This window comes from Dasypus novemcinctus, chromosome 10, assembly GCF_030445035.2.
Source record: "Dasypus novemcinctus isolate mDasNov1 chromosome 10, mDasNov1.1.hap2, whole genome shotgun sequence".
Taxonomy (NCBI): domain Eukaryota; kingdom Metazoa; phylum Chordata; class Mammalia; order Cingulata; family Dasypodidae; genus Dasypus; species Dasypus novemcinctus.
Genome location: NC_080682.1, coordinates 116865617 through 116889476, shown reverse-complemented (window position 1 = coordinate 116889476; position 23860 = coordinate 116865617). Strand labels below are relative to the sequence as shown.

At 35.7% G+C, this 23860-nt stretch overlaps 2 protein-coding genes across 7 annotated transcripts in view; one reads left to right on the top strand and one right to left on the bottom strand.

Moving 5' to 3' along the window:
- Positions 1-20741, top strand: part of CCDC90B (coiled-coil domain containing 90B) — a 33798-nt gene extending 13057 nt beyond the window's left edge. For both annotated transcript variants that reach the window (XM_004473851.5, XM_004473849.5), the window contains 6 exons: positions 14648-14749; positions 15313-15354; positions 15449-15520; positions 15632-15685; positions 16916-17030; positions 19079-20741. In XM_004473851.5, coding sequence (XP_004473908.1) covers positions 14648-14749; positions 15313-15354; positions 15449-15520; positions 15632-15685; positions 16916-17030; positions 19079-19134 — 441 coding nt within the window. In that variant the 3' untranslated portion in view covers positions 19135-20741. The remainder of the gene's footprint in view (positions 1-14647; positions 14750-15312; positions 15355-15448; positions 15521-15631; positions 15686-16915; positions 17031-19078) is intronic.
- Positions 20742-21895: 1154 nt separating this feature from the next.
- The window catches only part of ANKRD42 (ankyrin repeat domain 42), a 96147-nt gene continuing 94182 nt past the window's right edge, over positions 21896-23860 (bottom strand). Inside the window, exon 11 of one of the 5 annotated variants that reach the window (XM_023583239.3) lies at positions 21896-21985. In XM_023583239.3, the coding sequence (XP_023439007.2) occupies positions 21976-21985 (10 nt within the window). In that variant the 3' untranslated portion in view covers positions 21896-21975. The remainder of the gene's footprint in view (positions 21986-23860) is intronic. The other 4 variants (XM_071218293.1, XM_023583240.3, XM_004473861.5 and 1 more) reach the window with 4 other exon arrangements.

Genomic DNA, 23860 nt, shown 5'->3' with positions numbered 1-23860 from the left:
TGGCCTTGATCATATTGAGAAAGTTCCTTTCTATTCCAGTTTTCTGAGTGTTTTTTATCAAGAAAAGGTACTGGATTTGTCAAATTATTTTTCTACATCTATTGTGATAGTCAATTGATTGTTGTCTTTGCTCTATTTATGCGGTATATTACATTGATAGATTTTGCTGTGTTTCACCATCCTTTCATTTCTGGGATGAATCCCTGTTGGTCATAGTGCATGATTTTTTTAATATGTTTTTGGATTTGGCTTGCTAGTCTTTTCTAAGGATTATTGCATCCATGTTCATAAGGGAATTGGTCTGTAATTTTCTTTCATTGTGCTGTCTTTACTAGGCTTTGGTATTACGGTAATGCTGGCAATATATAATGAATTAGGAAGTCTTCCCTTCTTTTGAATTCTTTAGAAGAGTTTGAGAAGGATTGGTGTTAATTCTTTAAATGTTGGTGGAATTCATCAGCGAAGCCTTCTTTCTGGTCCTAGACTTTTCTTTGGTGGAAGGTTTTTTCTTTTTTTTTTGTATTTTTAAATCTTTGGTGGAAAGTTTTTTATTATTTGATTCTCTCTCTGTGCTTGTAAGTTTTTTGAGGTTTTCTATTAATATTTCTTCAGTTGATTTAGGTAATTTGTTTATTCCTTGAAACTTACCCCTTTCATCTAGATTATCTCATTTGTTGGCATACAATTGTTCATAGTATCTCTTATAATTCTTTTTAATTCTGTAAGGTCAGTAGTGATACCATTTTCATTTCTGAAGTTAGTTATTTGCATCTTGTAGCCAAGTACTGTTTTAAGTATTTTACATGCACTATCTCATTCAATCCTTAAAATCACTCTATAATACATAGAGTAAAATGACTCTAATACATATTTCCTTTTTACATCTGAGGAGGCTGAAGAAGTTAAATAACTTGCCCAGAGTCTCATAGTAAATGGCAGAGTTTGGATTCAAACTGAGACATCCTGATTCCAATGCCTTTACTTTTAATTGTTACTCTGTGTGAAAATGTGAAAGTGTCACCATCTAAGTTGTTCTTGGGAAAGATACATGCTTTCTATACCCTTTGAAAATTGAGTCATTTCTTGGTCATGTGTTTGGAACTATTATAGCCTCCATTTTCTGAAAGTGAAGTCAGTTTGAAACAATCTTTCCTCCCCATACAAGTCAGTGGAGTATACAACCCCAGTAGTGCATCCCTGGTCACCACTTGTGACTTTAAAAAAATTTCTAACTATTTTACTTCCTTAGTACTGAGTCTTATCCAATACCCCTCTCAAATTTTCTGATAATATAACAATTCTCAAAGCAATAGGAAGACTATGGAAAGATGGTAGAGTAGGAAGCACCAGGAATCAGTCCCTTCACTAAAACAGCTATTGAAGTGGCAGGAACTGTTTGAATCAACGATTTTGAAACTCTAGAGTCTACTGAAACACTGTGTAGCATCCAAGGAAGAGCAGGGGGAAGGGGCTGGTAAATTGCGGTAAATACCAGTGCATTTCACCCTCTCTGCAGCAGTTACCATCTACATCATCCCCGAAATCTTTGGCAGGCTGCAGTGGGAACTACAGATCAGGATCCTAGTGCAGCTTGCACATGCCAGTGAGGGACATAAATATCTAGTCCTCCATACTCTGGGAGGGTGTTATCCAATCACTACTTAATACTTGAGATCACTGGGGGCTAGCTTTGAGGGTGGTCATTGTGCTATCTGCCATCAGGCAAAAGCGGCAGAGGAATCGTAAAAGACAGTAACCTTCCTCAAAACTATGGAAAACAATTGAAGGGCTGCATTAACTAGTCAAGTGCTGAATCAGGAAAAAGCACCTTAAAAAGCCATATAAGAAGCTCCTGGTATTCTTGGTAGCCCCTCCCCCTCAATTCAGGATGGAGCCAGCTTGTGCTCCCATTGTGGGTCCCTGGCCCTGTTCCAGAGGGAGCAGAGTAAACCCTATGCACATAGTTTGGTGCCTGTAAGGGAGCAGAGTAACCCCTATGCCTATACTTTGGGTCTTTAAGTGCTAGTCTATTGGGTGGAAGTTTGAAAAACTGAACGAGGAAATTTTTCTGGGGCTTGCCCTACCAGAATTTATCCTCAAGGCAGAGAAGCACACTGTAGACATTAAAGCAGTGTAAGAAACAAGCCTGAGTGGCCTGAGGTAAAGGTCTGCCTGCATTAAGTCACAAGAGATCACCCAGGAAGGGGTGAAAAGCTATTGCAAAGGGAGTAGAGGGGGCATTCGTTCAAATTTCTGTAAACTATAAATGCAGGGATTCCTAAGACCACTAGCAAGCCCAAGCCCAGAAAAGGAAGCACACTCCATAGCTCCACATAAGCATACACAAACCAGAGAGGACTCTGCACTTCGCATTTGCCTCAGGCTTATCATCTTACAGGAGTGCAGAGCTCTGAAGGAGACTATCAGCCAAAGCAGAACCAGTGTACAGAGTCCGTAAAAGGTGCTTTTTCTTCGGTTTGTTTCTTTTGATTGCCTCTTGGCATTCAAGAAAATCTCTCTCATATCAAGAGCTGGATGCATACTTAAGGAATAGTCATTTTGGCATATCCCAAAATTAGCACTTTAAAATATTAAAATGCACAGTGCAACAGTTACAAGACAAACAGGAAATGGTGACCCATCCAAAGGAACAAGATAAAAATACAGAAACTATCAATTAAGAGGACCAGATAGATGTTTGACTTACCAAAGACTTTTTAAAAAACTGACCACAGTATGCACAAGGAGATAAAGGCTTTGAAGAAACAATGAATGAACAGATGGGAATCTCTGAGATTCTCAGTAAGAACAAACAAGTACTGGAAGTGAATAACACAACAAGTGAAATGAAAGATTCCCTACTACATTTCAACAACAGATTAGAGGTTGCAGAAGAAAGAATCATTGCTCTTGAAGAGTAAAGCAATGAGTTATGTACAAGGGAATCCCAATAAGATTGATAATTTCTCAGCAGAAACCATGGAGGCAAGAAAGTAATGAGATGAAATATTTCAAGTGCTGAAAGTAAATAACTACCAACCAAGAATTTTATGTATGACATTGTATTTTTTGGTATATACTCAGCTTCTTATGTCTTGCATATGCTAAAATGCAAATGCATAAGAAGTAAAGATAAATCTATAGTTTGGTATATGTAGTGTACAAAGATATAATTTATAACAAGTAACCAAGAAAAGGGAGGGGATAGAGGGGTATAGGAACAGTATATGTATATGCTATTGAGGTTAAATTGTTATCATCAATTATGATTGTGATAGATTTAAGATGTTAAATTTTAACCCCACAGTAAATATATACAAAGAAAGTATATGAAAAATATAGCAGAAAGAAATGAGAAGGGACTCAAAATGGTACATACCAAAAAAAATCAGATAAATACAAAACTAAGCATTAATGCAAGAATTGAGGTACAGAAAAGGCATAAGACTTAGAAAGACCAGATAACAAAATGACAGAAGAAAGGCCTGCATTATTACTAGTTACTTTGATTGCAAATGGATTAAACTTCCTAGTCAATAGGCAGAGCTTGCAAGAATGGATAAAAGAGCATGACCTAACTCTATACCATTTATAAGAAACCTTAAGTTCAAGGACATAAATAGGCCGAAAGAAAAAGGATGAAAAAAAATATACTGTGCAAGTTCTGACTATCAAAAGAGAATTGGGATAGCTATGCCATTATCAGATAAAATAGACCTTAAGTCAAAAACTTACAAGGGATAAAGAAGGTCTCTATATACTGATAAAGGGGTCAATTCGACAAGAAGATATATAACAAGAATATATATGGCAATGAATGTACCATGATGATGAAAGAGTTTGTTGATGTGGGAGGAAAGGGGTGAGAAGGGTGGGAGGTATATAGGGACCTCTTTTATTTTTTTAATGTAACAGTCTAAGAAAAGAGAAATAATTTTTTAAAAAAGAATATATATGCCTTTAAAAGCAGATCCCCAGAATTTATGAGGCAAATATTGACAGATTTCAAGGGTGAAATAAATGGTTCTACATTAAGAGTAGAAAATTTCTTAAACTAGTTTGAATAATGGATAGGGCATCTAGATTCAAGATCAATAATGAAGTAGAAATATAGCAGACATACGTATATAACACTTCAGCCAACAGTAGCAGAATACACATTCTTCTCAGTGCACTTGGGTCATTCACCAGTCTAGACTATGTGTTAGGTCACAAATCAAGTCTCAGTAAATTCAGGAATACTGAAATAATATGGTGTGTCTTCTCCAACTACAGTTAAATGAAGTTAGAAATCAATAACAGGGAAAAATGGAAAATTCACAAATACATGGAAATTAAATGACATACTTTTTAATAATCAGTTGGTCAAACAAGAAATCACAAGGGAAATTGGGAAATTCCTTCAAGGTGAATGAAAAGGAAAATATAACCTACCAAAACATTTGAGAAGAAAATGATAGCTCTGAATGCTTACGTGGAAGAAAGAAAAAAGATCTCAAATCAGAGACCTAACCTTAAAATTTTGAGAACCTAGACTGAGAGCAAACTAAACCCAAAGCAACCAGAAAGAAGGAAAGAACAAAGATTAAAGATAATAGTACAAGTATTAAAATGTCCTGTCATCACTTGTAACAAATGTACCACACTCATGCAAGATTTAATAGTAGGGTGGTTTATGGGGACTCTATTTTATGCCTCTCTGTAAACCTACAACATCTGCAAACCTACAACATCTGTAATTAAATCAGTTCAATAGAAGATAACAGGGAATTGCGGGAAAGTGGCAGAGTATGAAGCTCCAGGAATTAGTCCCTCCTCTGAAATGGATATTGAACTGGCAAAAACTGTCCAAGTCAACTATTTTGAACTCTAGCATCTAGTAGAACACTTGCATTATCCAGGGAAAAGCTGGTTGAAGAGTCTGGTAAAGTTCTTTGGATTTCACCTCTTTCATTGGGGCTACCATACCCATTCCCCAACCAGCAGGTAGCTGTGGGCACTGCAGCCCACACATCTGGTGTAGCTTGCTAGTGCCAGGGTGGACAAATAAATACTTTGTCTTCCAAAATCAAAGTTGTATTTGATTGCTGATGACTGCTTTTGCAGCTGATGGGCCAGCAAAGAGGGAGGCCATTGTTTCAGTCCCTACAGGCTGAAGCAGCAGATATAGAGAAGATTTAAAGAAACAGTGCCTTTTTTGCCCTCTATTCCCATCTGGAAGCAAAAATAGTTTGGAAGAGTCAAAAAATGATAGCTCAGCCCACAATAAGCAAAAATCAGTCCCTGAGGAGTGGCAAAATTAGATTTCTAGGGTTACCATAACATGATACTCAGAATGTCAAGTTCCCAATAAAAAGTTACAGAGGATACAAAGACAGGAATCTGTGGTCCATTCACAGGGAAAAAAAGTGAATTTGATAGAGATCATTCCTGAGGAAATTCATACATTGGAACTAATATCAGAGATGTTGAATCTGTCTTAAATACCTTTAGTGAGCTTGAGGAAAACATAGACAAAGAACTAAAGGTATTTAGGAAAATGTCTGAACAAAGTGATTTTGTGTCTTCATTTGTGTTTATTTGGGTTTATCCTTATGAAGTTTTTGAGCTTCCAAGTGTATATTTATGTCTTTCATTAAATATGACAGGTTTCAGCCATTAGTTATTCAAACATTCTCTCTGCCACTGTTCTCTTTCTTTTCCTTCTCATTGATCTCTTAGGATTTGTTTTTTTAACTTCTTTTTTCTTTCCATTAACCTGTATGATTTCAGTTGTCTTATCTTCAGGTTCACTAATTATTTCTTCTGCTAACTGCCATCTGCTGGTTGATCCCCTTTATAGGTATTATTGTTTCTGTTACTGTGGTCTTCGCCCCTGGTTCCTTTTCATGATTTCTATGTCTTTATTAAAATATTCCTTTTGTATTTAGATATCATTTTCCAAAAGCCCTTTATTTTTCTCTGTTTTCCTTCATCTCTTTGGGCAGATTTTAGAATCATCCTATGCTACCAAAAATAAATACAAAAAATGGTAGTAATGAGGAACTGAGGAACAAAAACATGTAACATACAGAGAACTAATATCTAAATGGAGGGAAGTGGACTTGGCTCAACGGAGAGGGTCCACCTACCACATGGGAGGTCCGCAGTTCAAACCCCAGGCCTCCTTGACCCGTGTGGAGCTGGCCCATGCTCAGTGCTGATGAGCGCAAGGAGTCCCCTGCCATGCAGGGGTGTCCCCCAGGTAGGAGAACCCCATGCACAAGGAGTGCGCCCTGTAAGGAGAGCCACCCAGCGCGAAAGAAAGTTCAGCCTGGCCAGGAGTGGCACCACACACACGGAGAGCTGATGCAGCAAGCTGACTCAACAAAAGGAGAAACAGTTTTGTTTCTCTGTTCCCAATCTCTTATGTTTTCACTTTCTTGGTAATGTCCATTGTACAAAAGTTTTAAATTTTGATGAAGCACATTTTACCTATTTTTTCTTTCATTGTTCATGTTTTTGGTGTAAAGTCTGAGAATCCATCACCTAATACAAAGCCCTACAGACATTTACCTGTTTTGCTGTAGGAATTTTATAATTTTGGTTCTTTTATTTAGATTGTTGGTCCATTTTGAGTTATTTTTATATATGATGTGATATATGGATCCATGAAGAAACTATTCTTCCTTATTGAGTAGATTTGGCTCTCTTGTCAAAATCAGTTGTACAGGGAAGCAGATGTGGCTCAAGCAATTGGGCTCCCATCTACTATATAGGAGACTTAGGTTTCAGTACCCACGGCCTCCCGGTGAAGGCAAGCTGGCCTGAGTGGCAAGCTGGCTTGCATGGAGTGCTTCCCTGTTCAAGGAGTGCTGTCCCACGTGGACAGCTGATGGAACAGGGTGATGCAGCAAAAGAGACACAGAGGAGAAGAAATGGGAGACGCAGCAGACTAGGAAGCTGAGGTGGTACAAGAGAATGATTGCCTCTCTCCCACTCTGGAAGGTCCCAGGATCAGTTCCCGGAACCACCTAACAAGAATACAAGCAGACAAAAGAACACACAGTGAATGGACACAGAGAGCAGACAATGGAGGGAGGGAGGAGAAATGAATAAATTTTTTTAAAAAAATTAATTCACAGATGTGTGCGTTTATTTCTGTACTCTCGATTCTGTTCCTTTGGTCTATGTTTCTGTCCTTATGCTAGTACCCCAGTTTGGTTACTGTAAGTATATTAATTTTTTTTCTAGATTTTAATTTGCCTTTGATACATTGAAATATATTTTTAGAATCTGGCCCCATGATGATTATCACTTTTAATGCTGTGACAAAATAACTCAAAAGCCTAATCCCAAAAAAATCTTTTCTGCCATCTTGTGGTGACACAGGAAATAACCCCAGTGGCTATGAGCTTATTTATTGCATCTTGAAGCACTAGGTTCATAATTATAGAACAACTAAATATTTAGGTATCCTTTTAATCTCTCTTTTTTTTTTAATTTATTACAGTAAAATATGTTCAACTTCCAATTTCCCATTTTAACCACTCTCAAGTGGTTACATTCTCAGTATTGTGCTACCATCACCAATATCTATTACCCACCTTTTTTTTTAACACTTCAGACAGTAACTCTGCACCCATTAAGCAGTAACTCCCACTTCCCCTCCTGGGCCCCCGTCCCTATAACCTACAATTTATTATGTGTCCAAATGAAATTTGCTTTTTCTTGGTTTTTCATGTAAGTGAGACCATGCAATAATTTTCTTTTTGTATGGTTTATTTCTATGGCTTATTTCACTCAGCATGCTGTAGTCAATGTTCATCATCTTGTGGCATGCATCAGAACTTCATTTCTTTTTACAGATGAAATAATATTTCATTGTGTATATATATCACATTTTGTTTATCCATTCACCTGTTAATGGACACTTGGGTTGCTTCAGTCTTTTGACTATTGTGAATAACAGATATCAACATTGGTGCTCAAATATGTGTCTGAGTCCCTCCTTTTAATTCTTTTGAGTTTGTACCAAAACGGGGAATTGCCAGGTCATATTGTAAGTCTGTTTTCAACTTTCTGAGGAACTGCCAAACTACATTTAAGGTACTAGATACCCTGTCAGATATCAGTTGGCCATGGACCTATGTATGTATCTCAGAACTCTATATTCTGTTCCTTTGGTCTGTCCGTCTTTATACCAGTGCCACTCTGTTTGTCTTCATCATTTGGTTTTTGTTTCGCTTTATATAATTTTTATAAGAGCAATTAAAGGTTCACAGAAAAATCATGCAGAAAGAACAAAATTTCCGTAGGAACTGACACACACACTATTCCTTATTATTAGAAAAAAAAGTTAGTTTACGCTATACTGTTGTCTTTTTTTTTTTTTTTAAGGTTTATTTATTCCACCACCTCCCCTTGTTGTTTTTATGTTCGCTGTCTGCTTTCTGTGTCCATTTGCTGTGTTCTTCTGTGTCTGCTTGTCTTCTCTTTAGGTGGCACCAGAAACTAATCCTGGAACTTCTGGAGTGGGAGGGAAGTGCTCAGTCTCTTACACTGCCTCAGTTCCCTGGTCTGCTGCATCTTTTACTGTCTCTCCTCTGTGTCTTTTTTTGTTGTGTCATCTTACTGGGCCAGCTCACCACGTGGGCCAGCTTGCCTTCACCAGGAATCAAATCCTAGACCTTCTATATGGTAGATGGGAGCTCAGTCACTTAAGCCACATCTGCTTCCCTGTTTTGTTTTTTGTTTGTTTTTAACAAATTTATTTTTATTTTTAAAGCAGCTTTAGATTACATATATGCTACACAAAAAACATAAGGGATTCCCCATATGTCCCACTCCTTCCCCCTCCCACACTTTGCCACATTAACAACATCCTTCATTAATATGGTACATTTGTTACAATTGATGAACCGATATCGAAGCATTGCTACTAACCATGGACTACAGCTTACATTATAGTTTACACTTTATCCCAAACCATTACTTGTAAGTTATAACAAAATACACGGTTTCCTGTATCCATCACTGCATTGTCATGTAGGACAAACCCAATATTCCAAAAATGTCCCACACCCACCTGTTCTTCCCTCTCTCATCCCTCAGAACTTCTGGTGGCCACTTCTTTACATCAAAGATAAGAGTTCTTTCATTGCTAGAATAATAATGTCTATAGTAGAATAATAATCTGCTTTAGTCCATTGTTCAAGTAGCATTGTCTTAAAAAAAACAATGTCCATACCTTAATTTAAAAAAATACTTTATTGCTTTCAAAATGCTAACCATCGTCTGAGCCTTCAGTAAATAATAACCTGATTGATGGCTGTTGACTGGTCAGGTGTGGTGGTCGCTTAAGGTTGGGGTGGCTGTGGCAATTTCTTAAATAAGACAACAGTGAAGGTTGCCGCACCGATGGACTCTTCCTTTCATGAAAGATTTCTGTACGATGCAATGCTGCTTGATAGTATCTTACCGAAGTAAAAACAAATAAATAGAACTTCTTCCAAAATTGGTGTCAGTCCTCTCAAATTTTTCAACTAAATTTATGTAATGTTCTAAATCCTTTGTTGTCATTTCAACAGAGTTCACAGCATCTTCACCAGGAGTAGATTTGATCTCAAGAAACCACTTCCTTTATTCATCCATAAGAAGTAACTCCTCATCCATTAAAATTTTGTCATGAGCTTGCAGCCATTCAGTCACATCTTCAGGCTCCACTTGGTATTTCCATCTCCACTGAAATCTTGGTATTTCTGTGTCCACTGAAATAAATCTTGAATCCTTCAAAGTCCATGAAGATTGGAGTGAACTTCTTCCAAACTTAGGTTAATGTTGATATTTTCACCTCCTCCCTTGAATTATGAGTATTCTTAATAGCATATAGAATGATGAATCCTTTCCAGATGGTTTCTAATTTACTTTGCCCACATCCATCAGAGGAATCACTCTCTGTAGCAGCAGTAGCCTTGCAAAATGTATTTCTTTAAAAAAAACCTGAAAGCCAAAATTACTCCTCAGTCCATTGGGCTGCAGAATGGCTATTGTGTTAGCAGGCATGTGCTTATTGGCCATTTATATATCTTCTTTGGAGAAGTAGTAAAGTTTTTGCCCATTTTTTAATTGGTTTGTTTATGTTTGTTGCTATTGCATTGTGAGGTTTTTTTTTAAATATATCTATAACCCTTACTAATTAATAAGGTTTCCAAATATTTTCTCCCATTATATAGATTGCCTTTTTATATTCTTGATAAAGTCCTTTGCACTAAAGTTTTAAATTTTGATGATGTCCTATTTTTTTTCTTTTGTTGCTTTTGCTTTTGGTATAAAGTCAAAGAAACGATTCCCTAACAGAAGGTCCTAAAGATATTTGTTTATAATTTCTTGTAGGTGTTCTGTAGTTGTGTTTCTGATATTTAGGTAATTGATGCCTTTTTGTTCAGTTTTGTGTATGGCATGAGGATAGAGATCAGCCTACCTGCATATGGAATCCAGTTTTCCTAGTATCATTTTTTATTCTTGAAGAGACTATTCTTTACCATTGAGTGGACTTGATACCCTTGTCAAAATCAATTGGCCATTCTTAGGCTGAGACAAATTGGGAAAATCTTCAGCTGGATTTCACATCAGAAAACTCATAGTGGAAAATAAAATATTTTATATGGACCCTTGAGCACACAGTTCAACAAAGAATCAAAAATTTGAAAATGTAAGATATGGACTATAGTTAGTAGTACTACTTTGACCATGCTTTTTCAAAATTTGTTACAAATGTTTCACAGCAATGCAAGGTATTTGTGGTAGGGGTTTGTATGGGAACCCTATATGATGTTATGCTTGTTTTGTAAGTTTACAACTTTTGCTATCTACTTATTGTTTATGCATGCTCGTGTATGAAGATATACTTCAATAAATTGCTTTTAAAATGAAAAAAAAAATCAGTTGGCCAAAGATGTGGGGATTTTTGAATCTCAATTCAATTCTATTAGTCTAAATACCTGACCTTGTGTTAGTGCCATTCTATTTTGATTACTGTGGCTTTAATAAGTTTTAAAGTTGGGAAGTCTGAGATCTCAAATTTGTTCTTCCTTTGCAGTATTGAGTTATCTGTTCATATCCTTGTGATTCCATATGAATTTAAAGATCAGCTTTTCCAGTTCTGCAGAAATGGCAGCTGGGATTTTGATAGATATTGCGTAAAATCTTTAGCTCACTTTGCATGGAATCGATAGCTTAGAGGAGTAAGTCTTCCTCTTCATGAGCACAAGATGTCTTGCCATTCATTTAGGTCTTTTTAAATTTCTTGCAGCAGTGTTTTGTAGTTTTCAGTGTACAGGCTCTTCACATCCTTGGTTAAATTTATTCCTAGGTATTTTATTTTTTTAGAAACATTTGTGAATGGAATTGCTTTTTTAATTTACATTTCAGAATATTCTTTTCTGGTTTCTAGAAACATAACTGGTTTTTACATATTAATCTTATAGCCTGTAATTCTGCTGAATTTGCTTATTCTAGTTGTTTTCTGTGGATTCTTTGTTTTCTTTATAAAAGAGCTTGTCAAGAAGCAGATGTGGCTCAACTGGTAGAGCGTCCGCCTACCATATGGAGGGTCCAGGGTTCTATCCCCAGGGCCTCCTGACCCATGTGGTGAGCTGTCCCACATGCATTGCTGCCACACACAAGGAGTACCATGCCACACAGGGATATCCCCCACGTAGGGAGCCGCCCCATGCAAACAAAAATGCAGCCTGCCCAGGAGTGGCGCCGCACACATGGAGAGCAGACACAGCAAGATGATGCAACAACAGAAAAAAGCGATCACAGTTTCCCGGTCCCACATGACAGGAATGCAAGCGGACACAGAACACACAGCAAATGCATACAAAGAGCAGACTGGGGGGGGGGGGGAGGAAGAGAAATTAATAACACAGAACACACAGCAAATGCATACAAAGAGCAGACAATGGGTGGGGGGGGGAGGAAGAGAAATTAATAAATTTTTTTTTAAAAAGAGCATGTCATCTGCATCTAGAGGTAATTTTACTTTTTCCTCTGCAATTGAGAGTTTTATTTATTTTTTCTTACCTAATTGCTCTGGCAAGGAATTCGAATAAAGTGTTGAATAGCTGTGGTACAAGTGGGCATCCTTGTCATGTTTCTGACCTTGGGAGGGAAACCTTTTAGTCTCTCACTATTGAGTACAATGTTAACTGTGGGAAGTTTCCCCCATATATCCTTTATCATGTTGAAAAAGTTCCTTTCTATTTCTCTTTTTCTGTGGGCTTCTGTTCAGTCTTGGATTTTGTCAGAAGCCTTTTTCTGCATCAGTTGAGATGATCCTATGATTTTTTTTCCTTCATTCTATTAATGGTGGTATATTACACTTATTTTCTTACGTTGAAGAAGTATTCTTACATTCTTGGAATAAATCCTATTTGGTCATGGTGTGTAATTCCTTTAATATGCTGTTGGCTTTGATTTGCTTGTGTTGAGGGTTTTTGCATGTATATTCGTAAGGGAAATTGGTCTGATCTCATAGAATGAGTTAGGAAGAGTTTCCTACTTTTCACGTTTTTGGAAATGCTTGGTAAGGATTGGCATTCTTTTTTAAATGTTTGTTAGAATTTATCAGTGAAACTGTCCTGGACTTTTCCTTTTGGGGAGGTTTTTTATTACTGATTTTTTCTTTTTACTTGTCATTAGTCTTGTGACATATGCTTTTTCCTGAGCAATTTAGGTGTCTTTGTGTTTCTAGGAATTTTTCCATTTCATCTAGGTTATATAATTTATTGGCATACAATTTTTCAAAGTATTCTCTTATATTCCTTTTAATTTCTGTGAGATTGGTGCTAATGTCCCCTTTTCATTTTGGATTTTAGTTATTTACACCTCCCTTTTCTCCTTGTCTAGTTAAAGGTTTATCAATTTTAATGATCTTTTCAAAAACAAACTTTTGTTTTCATTGATGCAATTATTTTTATATTCTGTTTTCATTTATCTCCTACTCTAATCCTTATTCTTTCTTTCCTTATACTAACTATAGGTTTAGTTTGTTCTTCTCATTTTAGGTCTTCTAGTGTGCATTTAAGTTTTTTATTTGAGATCTTTTTTCTTTTTTAATATAGGCATTCATAGCTACAAAATTCCTTCTGATAACTGCCTTTGCTGCATCTCCTGAGTTTTGGTATGTTGTGTCTTTGTTTTCATTCTTCTCATGATCTCTTCTTTGGCCCACTAATTATTTAATTTCCACATATTTGTGAATTTTCAAGTTTTCTTCTATTATTGATTTCTAGTTTCATTCTATTGTGGTTAGAGAAGACAGTTTGTATAATTTTGACCTTTTTTAATCTGAGACCTATTTCATGACTTAACATGTGGTCTTTCTTGGAGAATTATCCCTGTACGCTTGAGAATAATGTTTGCTGTGGCATGATGAAGCATTCTATATACAGCCATTATGTCTAATAGGTTTACAGTGTTGTTCAAGTCCTCTCTTTCCTTATCGATCTTGTCTAGATTTCTCTGCATTATTGAAAGTAGTGTATTAAAGTCTCCAACTATTGTTGTAGACCTGTTTCTCTTTTCAAATCTCAATGCTTCCTTCATATATTTTGGGGCTCTGTTTTGGGGTGCATAAATGTTTATAATTGTATCTTCTTTAATTGTATCAAATTTCCTTTTACCTATCTACAATTTCCTTTGTGTCTTGTAAACTTATTAAAATTTAATGTGGTAAGGACAGTAGTATTGTATTTGTGCTCTGTAACTCCACTTCTTACTTCCTACATAATTTAAAATGCAAATCATAAAAGCCAATGATTTTGGACCCAAAAATCTAGGAGTATATAATGTAACTTGCAATAACTACATAAAGGTGGGAGACCGAGGGATATCTGAACATAAATTGCCCACGCTATTGAAGTCAAGTTGGTATCAAACTATGATCGTTGTAGATTGTGTTAGATTTAAGCTCCATGATAACCACAAAGAAAACAGAAAAATATGCCCAGAAGGAAATAGGAAGGGGTTCTAACGGTTTCATTTTCAAAGATCAACTATATATACAAAAATAGGAGTAATGGAAATATTGATTGGCAAAAAAGGCGTAAGACATTATCCTGAATGAAGTAAGACAGATATGAAAGGATAAATGTTGTATATTTCTGCTTACATGAGGAATCTTAGAATAGGCAAATTTTATAGAGATAAAAAGTAGTATGCTGGTTATCAGAAGGAGGGAGGCTTTGGAATTTTTGCTTAATGGATACAGTGTCTGGAAAGAGAATGGTGATGGTTACACAACATCGTGAATGTACTTAATGCCACTGAATTTGTAAATTGACAAAATTATTAAAATTGTAAACTTACGTACATGTTCAGGTTAAAAAAAAACAAGCAAACCTTATTGAGGAGCTCTTAGGGCACTAAGCATTTTATTAAGGGTTTTTGTTTAAACCTAGGATTTATTTCTCTTCACTGAGAAATGCTTTTTCTTCCTTAAATCTCCTTTTCAGTTTGGTATTCCAGATACATAGGCTTTTTTGTTTTATTGTTGTTTACTTTATTATACCGGTAGCATGTTGACATTCTTTTAACATAAAAACAGCAATTCTATAAAGTGACTGCATTTCATAGATCACCAAGTTATTTTTATTTTTAGGAAATAACAGTACAACAACTAATGGCTCATTTGGACTCCATCAGAAAAGACATGGTCATCCTAGAGAAAAGTGAATTTGCAAACTTGAGAGCAGAGAATGAGGTGATACTTTATTAGAAATAATTAAAAGCTTGTATCTGATCTCACACACATCCTATTTAACAGGATTAAATAGCAGTTTTACGTGGTTATTACATGTTTTTAGATTAAAATATACTGAATATATAACCATACCTAATCTTTTTATGCATAAATAATTTCTCACATAATAATAGTTAAATCATGTTCATAAAGGAAATTTTTGTTGAGCTCTGCATTTTATTCAAAATTTCTAGTACCAGGTCATCATGGTATAATGTTTTCAGAGCTGAACGTAAAGTGGCATTTTCCAACTAATTATCTCTGTCAGTTATGTTTCTGTAATCAAGTCAGAATTTTTAGAAAAATCAATTTTTTCAAAAGCAGAATTTTGTACTAAAATGTGTTTTCAAATTTTTGTTCATAAGCTGTTTTCTGAATATAATGGTCTATTGGTCTTTTTGTGCATATTTAACCTTTATCACATTGACAAATTTTGCTAATCTAAGGCTTCATAATTTTTGAAACAATCATAATATGAACTTTTGGCTTAATATTAATTGCATGTGATCATTCTTTTTTTCTAGAAAATGAAAATTGAACTAGACCAAGTTAAACAACAACTAATAGTAAGTGAAATTTTTTCCTCAGAATATTTTATTAATTTCAGAATGAAAAAATATTCATTGAGATCATTTTTAAGTATTTTTACTTTCTTTAAAGAATGAAACCAGTCGAATTAGAACAGATAATAAATTGGATATCAACTTAGAAAGGAGCAGAGTAACAGATATGGTAATGTGCTTTTAAATGTACTTTCTTGGCTACTTCTTGTCTACTTATTCCTTTCAAGTTCTATTTAGTCTTTTTTTTTTTTTAACATTCTGCTTGCCTTATATCCTTCAGTTTACAGATCAAGAAAAGAAACTTATGGAAACAACCACAGAATTTACCAAAAAGGTAAGCTAGTATGTAAAAATTTGTTTTGTACAGTTCTTTTGCCTTGTGTAACTGCTTTTATGTTTATCCTTTATAAGTTTGGACTTAAAAGTATTGGCTAACTACAATAGCCAACCAACTACTTTCAGAGAAACTGCCACTAGTGGATAGTAGTACCTGAGCATTGTGACCTCTGATTAGAACCCAGCTTTCCGTACAGCATACATTTTTTTAAAAAACAAAGATTCACTGTATTCATAAAAGTAATTCACAATTAGCACTTAAGAGAGTACCTAGGTTTAATAACATAATTACCTTTTTATTAAAAATTGTAAATATCAAGTGCTAATGTGCCAGATACTGTTTTACATACTTATCACATTCTTTTATCACATTTAATCCTCACACATCAGCCTCTTTGAAGTGGACACTATTTTCCTATTTTACCAATTTGGAAAAGTAGGCACAGAGAGAGAGGTCAAAGTCACCCAGTTAATAAGTGGTGGGGCTGGGATATCTCAGGAGTCCTAAAAGTTAATCATCACCTACCCAGTTCTCTGGCTCAGCCTTTTTCTTAAAAGTTAAAGCCATTTGATCTACAATCTAACAGAAGAGACACACTCCAACAGAAGAGACATCACTTTCTTGCTTATAAGTTAATATCAGGGAAGATCCATTTACACTTCTAAGGGATCCTTTTCTCTTCTCATTACTTGCTAGATAAAGGAAATGAAGATTCTAAACTCTAGGTGCCTTCTTATTTCTGCTTTCTACCCTTTGCACATGGCATTCATTGTTAACCATGAGAGATATTTCTGGCAGTTCCTTTAATATTGGTGCTAGTTCATATCATAAACCAGGTTAATTTTATTTATTTATTTTTGATGAATAGATTTAAACTTTAAACCATGATATCCTAAGGACTTCATACACACAAAGTGATAGTTCTGTGGCTAAAATTTTTCCTTTTCAGTTTATCACTGTTTTATATGTAGGCCACAGATTTAGTGGAATGTGTTCAGTATATGGTAATCTTAAGAAATGGCCTTCAACATCAAAGTAAAAAATAATGTGCTTTGTTATTTGTTCATGAATGTTATTTGTTGAATATACTGTTTTGTTTTTGCTGTCTTTCCCCAATTTCAAGACTTTTGTAATACAAAATTAGCCCTTAAAAGTAAGGGTTTCTCATGTAAACTTTTTTGTCCATAACACATAGGGACAAAATTTAGTTGTTCTTATTTACTACAGGATACCCGAACCAAAAGTGTTATTTCGGAAACCTGTAATAAAATCGACACTGAAATTGCTTCCTTAAAAACGCTGATGGAGTCCAACAGACTTGAGACAATTCGTTATCTTGCAGGTAAAAAGAAATGACTGTCATTGTAATTTTCGGACCCGCTAGCGCTTACCTCCCAATGTAACATAACAAGCACAGAAGAAAAAAAGAGGAGGCTATTACAAAGCTTCCTTTTTGCATGGTCCCCTGCAGTACTTAAAGATAATTCCAGTCTTGGAGTACAAGTTTAGCAGGCAACTCTGCAGTTTACTAATATATACTTATATATATCTCATGATATGTGTAAGTGTAAAAAATGGAAAAAAATGAAAATTTTACTTTTATTGTTTATTCCTTCCATAAGAATTTTAAGGGGGCTTAGAGAGAAAGATTATTGAAGTAGATGTAAGCTATTAAAAAGCAGGGTGTGGGGAGAAATAACCTCTTACCTTGAATCCAACTGACTGAGCAGACAGTTCCCTCAGAATTAGATTTTTTGTCACATAATGAGCTCCTAAAGTACCATATGACCTGACCCATTACAAGGTCCCAAGGAGTTAAGAATGTTCTATATAATTCAAAAGCAATAGAGTAAAAGTGAAAGCTTTCCAAATCAGTTTCCCCATATGTATTTACTATTAATGGTATATATCTTTCTAGTCATTTTTTTGTCTGTATATAAACATTACATATACTTTTTTTAAAAAATTAGATTATATTAGCATAAGCTCTGATTAAATTTAAGCAAATGTCTTAATATATTTCTATGTCAGTATATATTTGGGTTTTTTTTTTTAATCTAATCCTCTACTAATAACATTATGCTCCTGTTAAAACAATACTGCATCAAACAGCCATGTATGTGTGTGATTAGGTAAATACACACACACTATATACCTTTGTGCATTTAAATTTTTGGGTCAAAAAGATAATGCACATTTAAAATTTTGATAAACATTAATCGCCACCCAACAAGGATGTTGTTAATTCATACCACCAGTGGTTTTCTGGGCACCCACCACTACACTGTTGGGTGGCAGGAAGGGTGAAGGTAGAGCCTGCAGCTGGTACTTAGCCATTTCCTCTCACAACCTAAGTGTCAGTTTTTTAAACATTGGGCTTCTGCTTAAGATTTATTTTGAAGAAAAGATTCTAAGGCTAAAACAAGTTTTGAAAACCGCTATTCTAGCAGTCTCATCATAACACTTAAGGAAATTCCAAAATAGCCCAATTTGGAGCATTCTAGATCCCAGAGCAACACAGGTTAGGAAGGACTTTGGCTTCTGGAGTATTTATGTAGAGAATAAATACCTTAGTTAACAACAAAATCATTTTTACCTTCAAGTTGAAGATGGTGGTGATCTTCACAAAGCTTTCAGTCAGTAGTAGATATGCACAAGGCAGACTCCAATAAACTTAGTGGCAGTCACAAGAAAGATTAGCAAGTAATTGTTTAGAAAAAGACTTCTCCTTAGTCACCTCCCTTTCCTTTTTCCACTGCCTGGCACATAGTAAAAATACCAAGGAATGGAATCAAATGGACAGCTTTAATTTGAAAAGTTAATTTGTCTTTAATTATAAAAGTTTGCCCTTTATCTCACAGGTTCTCTCTTTTAAAAATCCTTTCAATCCTATTTGGACAAATTCAGAGTAGAGGGAGTCCCTAAAACCCTCACTCACTTCCTAATATTGACAGAACAGAAACCTTTCTATCCAAAATGATGTAATATAAAGAACAGCTGATACATTAACTATTAAAATCCCTACTGCTTTGTCTGCAGCATAGATAAGATAATGATTCATTTACATAGGATCTGAAATTATAGTTTATTTAAAGTAGTCATTGTTAATAGGGCTAGTGTTAATTATGATTTTAAATACTATTAATAGATTCTAAATGACATGTAATCTATATTTTTAGAGAACTTTTTTAAGAAGAGTTGGTATTAATTCTGCCCTTAATACCCTTTATACTTAGTTTAATTTTCTAGGTAATGGAACACTTAGGTTAGAAAATTGGTTGGATTATCTTTTTTATTTTTTGCTCTCCATTTATATTGAAGATGACATTATTCTGGATCTCTGGAATATAATCACAAATATATGACCTGTAACATTGTTTCTTTTCACAGCCTCAGTGTTTACTTGCCTGGCAATAGCATTGGGATTTTATAGATTCTGGAAGTGATTCTGGAAAAGCACTGAAACTACTATATTATACTCCTGCTGTTGCTGCTGTTGACTTTTTAAAGCACTACACCAGAACAGATTTACTTCAAACACTTGTCACTTCCAACAGAGTCTTACGGTAACAAGATTACTCAAAGCATATATTAACTAAAAAGAAGTGTTTTGCAATGAGAAGATCTGTTTGTTCTTATCCTTTTTAACCAGAGTTTTCTTGTGTTTGCTTGAACAACCATGTAAATCATATAGGATTTCTGTTATTGGTTGCAAATTTGAAAACTGCTCCCAAGCCTACATACTTTTTGTATTCAACTTTCTTGATAACTGTTGCATAACTACATTTTCATATAAAATAAAAGATTACAATAAAAAAGTAGTTTAGATTTTAGAAGTGACTACCAGAATTTGGTCAACCAAGATGGTAGAGTGAGATGCTCCAGGGTTCTGTTCCCACATAGCATCTTTGGACAACTAGCAAAAACTGGCAAAGTCACTTTTCTCAGAGCTCCAGAAAACAGTTCAAAGGTTGCACTAACTGGGTGAGTGCCAAATCAAGACAAATCAACTTTAAAAACATACAGAAACCTCAAGAGACCCCTGCTTGTTCCTCCCCATCCCTTCCTTGACTTGGTGGGTCCCTGTTCCCAGTTCTGGAGGAAGCAGAGGAACCCCTGTGGATTTACTAATATGCATGTATGGCTGTGCCTTCTGTCTGCTGGGAGCCGGGAGTACTGACCTGCCATCCCAGAACTTGCCCCGCACATTGGAGCAGCTTGTGCACAGCTAAATCACTTCAAGAGATAATCAAACTGTAAGGCCCTGTGGCAAGAGTATCAACTTTAAGACATACAAGGGGCACCTGGGACCAGGAATAAAGACATTTTTGTAGGAAGAGAGGCATTCAGATCCATGTAAACAGGGAAATTCCTAAGGCCATGAGCCATGGGCTCTTCTTCAGGTTCATTTTACTAGGATGACTAAACTTGGAAGAAGAGAACCAGCCAACACAGAACCAGTTTGCAAAGACTATATGAAAGGTGCATTCAAGGAAGTTTGTCATATCACTAGCTGGATACAAGCATATGGAAATCCCATCTGAAGAATTAAATTGAGTTAATGCATTTAATATGAAAATGTATAATGTGTAATCAAAGATTACAAGGCAATACAAAGAAACAGCAGAAAGGCCCATCCAAAGGAACAAGCTAAAACCTAAGGGAGAAAGATCAGATTTTGGGTATACAAAGAAAGGAAAGGAAAACACTGATAAATCAAAACAGCATAAAAAAATAAAGATCTCCAGTAAAAATAACTGCATGAGTAATTATAAATGCCATTACTATTTTAATTTTGGTTACAAAATCCACTTTTTACTTCTTAGGCAAATGCATAAAAGTAATGATAAATCTATGGTTTTGAACACTCACTGTATAAAGAGGTAATCTGTGACAAGAACATAAAGGTGGGGGAGATGAAAAAGTATATGAGGAACATAGTTTATGTACACTATTGAAATTGGTGTCAAATCAAGATTGTTATACATTTAGGATGTTAAATGTAAATCCAGTGGTCAAAGAAGATATCTGAAAAATAAACACTGAAGGAAATGAGAATGGATTCAAGATGTTTCACTACAAGATATCAAGTTAAATATAAAATAGGCAATGATGGAAGAATTGAGGGGCAAAAAAAAGGTATGAGGTTTACAAAATTTTCAAATGGCAAAAAAAAGTCCTGCATTATGAGGAATTACTTTAAGTGTAGATGGATTTAACCCTCAGTCAAAAGATAGAGATTGGATGAGTGGATAAAAAGCATGACCCAACTATATGTTGCTCTCTTTGTTTGCCAAGGTGCTAAGACAAATGCCACACAAATCCCAGGCTCTCGGGGAAGGCCCTGATGGAGCAGCTTCTGGCCCTAGTCTCAAAGCACACTATCTGACTAGGCTGAGAATTTTCCAAATCATCATTTGTTGGTTTTTTGGTGCTTGAGTTCAGTCCTCAGTTTATCCTTATCCTCTCATTTCACTATACGCAGCCAGGCAAAACCAGGCTGCAACTTCCACGCTTAGCTTGAAATTCCTCTCTTAGTGCTAACTATGCAAGTTAATCACTTACAAGTTCTGCCTTCCATCTGACATCAGAACACCATTTTGCTACTTTATAGAAAAGACTTCTTCCTATTTCCACTAACACATCATTACTTTCTAAAGCCTCACTGGAAATACCTTTAACATCCACATTTCTACCAGCATTCTGTTTTTGACAAAGAATGTATTCTGTAGGATAGAAACTTTCTGTATAGCTCTCATTTCTGTCCTTCAACAGATGCCTTTAATGTCCACATCTCTACTGACAGTCTCTTCAAAGCAATCTAAGCTCTTATCCAAGAGCCTCAATTTTTCCAGCCTCTACCCTTTACCTAATAATTTGCACAGCTGCTTCCATATTTTTAGCTATAATAGCACTACCCAACTTTACATTACCAAAAACCCAAAAGTGGTCTTAGTTTGCCAACCTGCCATGACAAACACTACACAATAGGTTGGCTTAAATAAGAATTTATTGCCTTATAGTTCCAGAGGTTAGAAGTCCAGAGTCAAGGTGCAGGCAAGGCAATGCTTTCTCCCTGAATTCTATAGTGTTCTGGCACTAGCTTGCCACAATCTTTGGAGTTCTTTGGCTTGTGTCGCTACCTCCTCTTACATAGTGATTTCTCGCTTTCTTTGTGTCTTCCTGTTTCACATGACATCCACCTTCTATTTGGCCTTCTCTGGTTTCTTCTATAAGGCTTCCTTAATAGAGATTGATTTGGCCACATCTTATTCTCAATAACATCTTCAAAAGGTCCTATTTACACAAATTTACACGAAGAGATACATGGATTAAGATTAAGAACATGTTTTAATAGTGATCTACAAGTGGTTTTAACACCTTGAATTCAAGTTACAAGTTGGTTGAAAATGAAAGGATGGAAAAAAAACTCCATGCAAATATTAACTAAAAGAGACTGGGGTGTCAAAACTAATATCATATAAAACAGACTTTAAATTAAAAACGTTATGAGAGACAGTGAAGGATAGTACATATTGATGAAATTGTCAATCCAACAAGAGGATATAACAATAATAAATATATATGCAACTACAGCAGAGGCCCAAAATACATGAAGCAAATACTGACTTATTTGAAGGGAGAAATGGGAGTTCTATATAAACAGGAGATTTATGGGTAGACCATCTAGGCAGAGGATCAAGGAAACAGAGAATTAGAATAATACTATAAACCAATTAAACATAACACATATATAGAAAACTATGCTTCCCAACAACAGCAGAATATATATTCTTCTCTAGTGCACATGAATTATTCTCCAAACTACACCATGTTAGGTCACAAAACAAATCTCGATGAATTTTAAAAAGATTAAAATCATACAATGTATCTTCTCTGACCATAATGGAATGAAGCTAGAAAATTTTAAAATGTGTGGATATTAAATAACTTACTCTTAACCAATGGGTCAAAGAAGAAATCACAAAGGAAATTAGGAAATACCTTGAGCAAGTGAAAATGAAAGCACAACATACAAAAACCTATGAGCTTGGCCCAATGGATAGGGCATCCACCTACCACATGGGAGGGCCGCAGTTCAAACCCCGGGCCTCCTTGACCCATGTGGAGCTGGCCCATGCACAGTGCTGATGTGCGCAAGGAGTACCGTACCACGCAGGGATGTCCCCCACATAGGGGAGCCCCCATGCACAAGGAGTGTGCCCGGTGAGGAGAGCAGCCCAGCCTGCCCAAGGATGGTGCCACATGCACGGAGAGCTGACACAAGAAGACGCAACAAAAAGAAACAGATTCCCAGTGCCACTGTTAAGAAGTGGTCACAGAAGAACACACAGCAAATGGACACAAAGAGCAGACAACTGGGGGCGGGGGGGAAGGGGAGAGAAATAAAATAAAAATAAATCTTAAAAAAAAAAAACTCTATGAGATGCACCAAAGGCAGTGCTGAGAGGGGAATTACAGGTGTAAATGCTTACATTTATAAAGGAGAAAGATCATAAATCAGAGATCTACTTCAAAACTGGAGGATCTAGGAAAGAATAAACTAGCCCCAGAGCAAGCAGAAGGAAGGAAATGAAGAGTAGAATGGAGAAGAATGACAGAGAATTTTTAAAAAGACAGCTATCCTTTTATTAGTATCTTGTATTAGTGTGGAACATGTATTACAGTTGATGAGAGCACTTTTTTTGGTCATTTGGGTTTTTTTTTTTATTAGCAGGGTTCTGTAAATCCACAACTTCTCTAATAAAAAAAACAACAATCAGTGAAACCAAAAATTAATATTTGGAAAAGATGAATAAAAGCAACAATTTTAGGTAGACTGACCAAAAAAAGAGGGAAAAATAATTAAAACCAGAAATGAAAGGGGGCAATACTACTGACCCCACAGAAATAAAACTGATAAGAGACTATGAACTACTGTACCCCCAACAAATTAAGGTAACCTACAAAGGGTGAACAACAAATTCTAGAAACAGAAACTACCTAAACTGACTCAAGAAGAAAAAGGTGACATCATCAACTTGGCTAAATAAGACATCCCCTGATAAAACCTCCCCAGAGATTCAGTGAAAACAGGACAAATCCTATTTGGTTAGAACTCTGGAGGATGGTCAGGAAAAAAATATATCAATCAAGAATTAAATGAAGAAG